The 2,710-nt window shown below is 39.2% G+C and overlaps 1 protein-coding gene across 1 annotated transcript; it reads right to left on the reverse strand.

The window, feature by feature from the left end:
* Positions 1-898: 898 nt before the first annotated feature.
* Positions 899-1,777, reverse strand: LOC139727392 (uncharacterized). Its single transcript, XM_071638348.1, has one exon. It carries the CDS (start codon positions 1,775-1,777, stop codon positions 899-901), a length of 879 nt encoding a protein of 292 aa, XP_071494449.1.
* Positions 1,778-2,710: the final 933 nt, after the last annotated feature.

The raw sequence follows: 2,710 nt of genomic DNA on the forward strand, positions 1-2,710 counted from the left end.
GGCATGATGTCGTTTTGTACAGCAAGTTATCTTTCAAGCCGTGCTTTTCTTCGGGGAGATGGGGGGAGGTGGGATTATGCTTAAGACATTGGACTAGAATCGAAATCGAGATGAAACAGAAATTCAAAGCAATTTACAGCATCAAGATTTTCGAAAGGTTTCCTTTCGTAGATTGAGGTAGTAAAGCGAAACACTGATCAAATTCTTTCAAATTTCAGGAAAATGAAACAAGGCCCAAGAATGTGTTTGTTTTAGATATAAGAAATAATATGTTTCTTATGCATTTTTATGATCATTTGAAGCTACCGTATATCATCATCCATTTTCAACGTGATTAGGTGTGAACTTTGAAGTCATTCTTACCCCTCATCCCAATCACTATTAATTCTGAAACCCTGTACCCAGTATAACCAATTCATAGATTTTTGAATGCAATAGTCTAAAAATCGTCTGGAGGTCTCCTTTTAACAATACCTGAATCGTGTCCCCCAATAGTGTCCCGTCTCCACTCACAAAAAAAAAAAAATATTACCGATTCCACAGATTTGTGGAATTCTTCGTGGGCCTTGAACAGATAAACGAATATTTCGAAAAAAAAAACCAAAACATAATACACAGAAGGCTAACACATGCCAGAAATGTCACTGTATAGGCCTAAATAGCACTGCAGGCCTAATTCCGTGATTTAGAATTTATTTATGTTTTCTTCTTTGTTTTGTTTCCTTGAGCACCCCATCATGCATTTTTATGATCATTTGAAGCTGCCTTATGTCATCATCCATTTTCAATGTGATTAGGTGTGAACTTTGAAGTCATTCTTACCCATCATCCCAATCACTATTAATTCTGAAACCCTGTACCCAGTATAACCAATTCATAGATTTTTGAATGCAATAGTCTAAAAATCGTTTGGAGGTCTCCTTTTAACGATACCTGAAATCGTGTCCCCCAATAGTGTCCCAGCTCCACTCATAAAAAACGCTACCGTCAATGCAGCGGACATGTTTTCCTCATGCACAATCGATATTTTCGTCATAGTCAGTGCTGTCGTATTAACGGGAATTATGATGAAACCTTGGCAGAACGTCAGAACAGCTTGGTAGACGAATGACTCGTTGAACTGGATCACAAATAGGCTAACGGCGGCAAGGGAAGACAGCACCAAATTTGGAAGAACCGAGTCACCAAATTTCCGCATCACCGCCAGGAGGGTGAGCATTCCCGCGAAGCCCGCAAACCCGGCTAGGCTAGCGAGGTAGACCGCGCGAGAAGGGTCGATTCCAATCCACTCCAGACGAGGTACCAAGAAGAGATACCAGGCGTAAAACAAGAAATAAACCAAGCCCATCGCAGGGGATAATATGGCAAATACAGGCTCTAGAATAAAGATGTTTTTGGTCAACCGGTTAAGCAACGAGTCCCAGATAGAAGTGGGCGTGTTGTCCAATGGTATTTCTGCTCCGACACGTGTTATTTCATCTTCGTTCGTCTCAGTCAAGGAAGACAACTCATCCGGAAGAGCGGAAGCATTCCTTGACTTCGCATAGTCCGTGCGACTTCTTATCGTAGCTCCACAAGGAACCGTATTCAGGCAAATCCCACCCATGATTAGAAATGCTCCTCTAATACCGTACGCTTCTAAGCTCCTCTCCATTATGAAAGGCAGGAAAGCTGCTCCGATTGCCATGCCGCACTGCGTTACCACTTGGTAGAATGCGAACGACTGCGTGAAGTACTCATTCAAAGCTATTGAGTGTATGAGAGTTGACAGAGACATTCCGAAACCTGCAAAAACAGTTGTGATAATCAGCGATAATGGAGACGACTTATTTTATCATTATATTATAAGTTTTCCTGGCCAAATTCGCACTTTTGTCAGTCCAGTTACTTATTATTGCTGCATTGAATTTAGCAAAACTTAGCGTAGATGACATGTTCGGTATTTCAATTCTATGATCTCTTCATTCAATTCATTTTGGAGCTTTCAAATTACCTTTAACCTCATTCTAATTAACACTTTTTCATCTGAAACTCGTAAGACAAACACCATTTCGTAATTCGCTCATTCAATTTAGAATGATATAGTCACGTGATCCCGTATATGCTGCGCTCGTTCATTCGAATTCATTTTTGGGCATCCAATTTAACATCTGCAGTCAATTTAGCACACATGTTTATGCTTTGGTTCTTTGTTTATTTTCTTTCATCATTGTTTTGTAAGCATCATTACATTTCATATTTTCGTATTCATTTTAGAGATTTTGACATTTTTTTTTTCAATTTGCTTATTTAGTCTCCCAGTCCGAAGATCTGGCCGTTGAGCGCTTTATTCCGAGTGTGTCGGCCAGTTCTAGGAAGTCAAGGTTATAATCCTCGAATGTTTCTAATTCTTTCTCTGTCTTCTGGAGATATACGTCTGTATCTAACTTGTGCTGTCATGACTGTAAGAAGATGAAGTTAATCTGCAGTACTGGTACATGTATAGGCCTATAGTGACATGTATGAAAGAAAAGGGGCGTCACAGAATGACAAACTCGAGTTATATATAGGGCCAAAAATAAATTACTTTTTAATACTGCTTAACAGTATGTGGATGAAAGAAAAAGTCATATAGAGATACACGTTTAAATGTTCTAATCTTTAAAAAAAAGGAACAACATGGCGTAAATTTGAATGAAAATGTTTGTAATTTGACTGCCCATTCGCAAAA

The sequence above is a fragment of the Diadema antillarum genome, unplaced genomic scaffold, assembly GCF_040938485.1.
Source record: "Diadema antillarum isolate AM-2024a unplaced genomic scaffold, OU_Dant_1.0 seq00000130_RagTag, whole genome shotgun sequence".
NCBI classification, from domain to species: Eukaryota; Metazoa; Echinodermata; class Echinoidea; order Diadematoida; family Diadematidae; genus Diadema; species Diadema antillarum.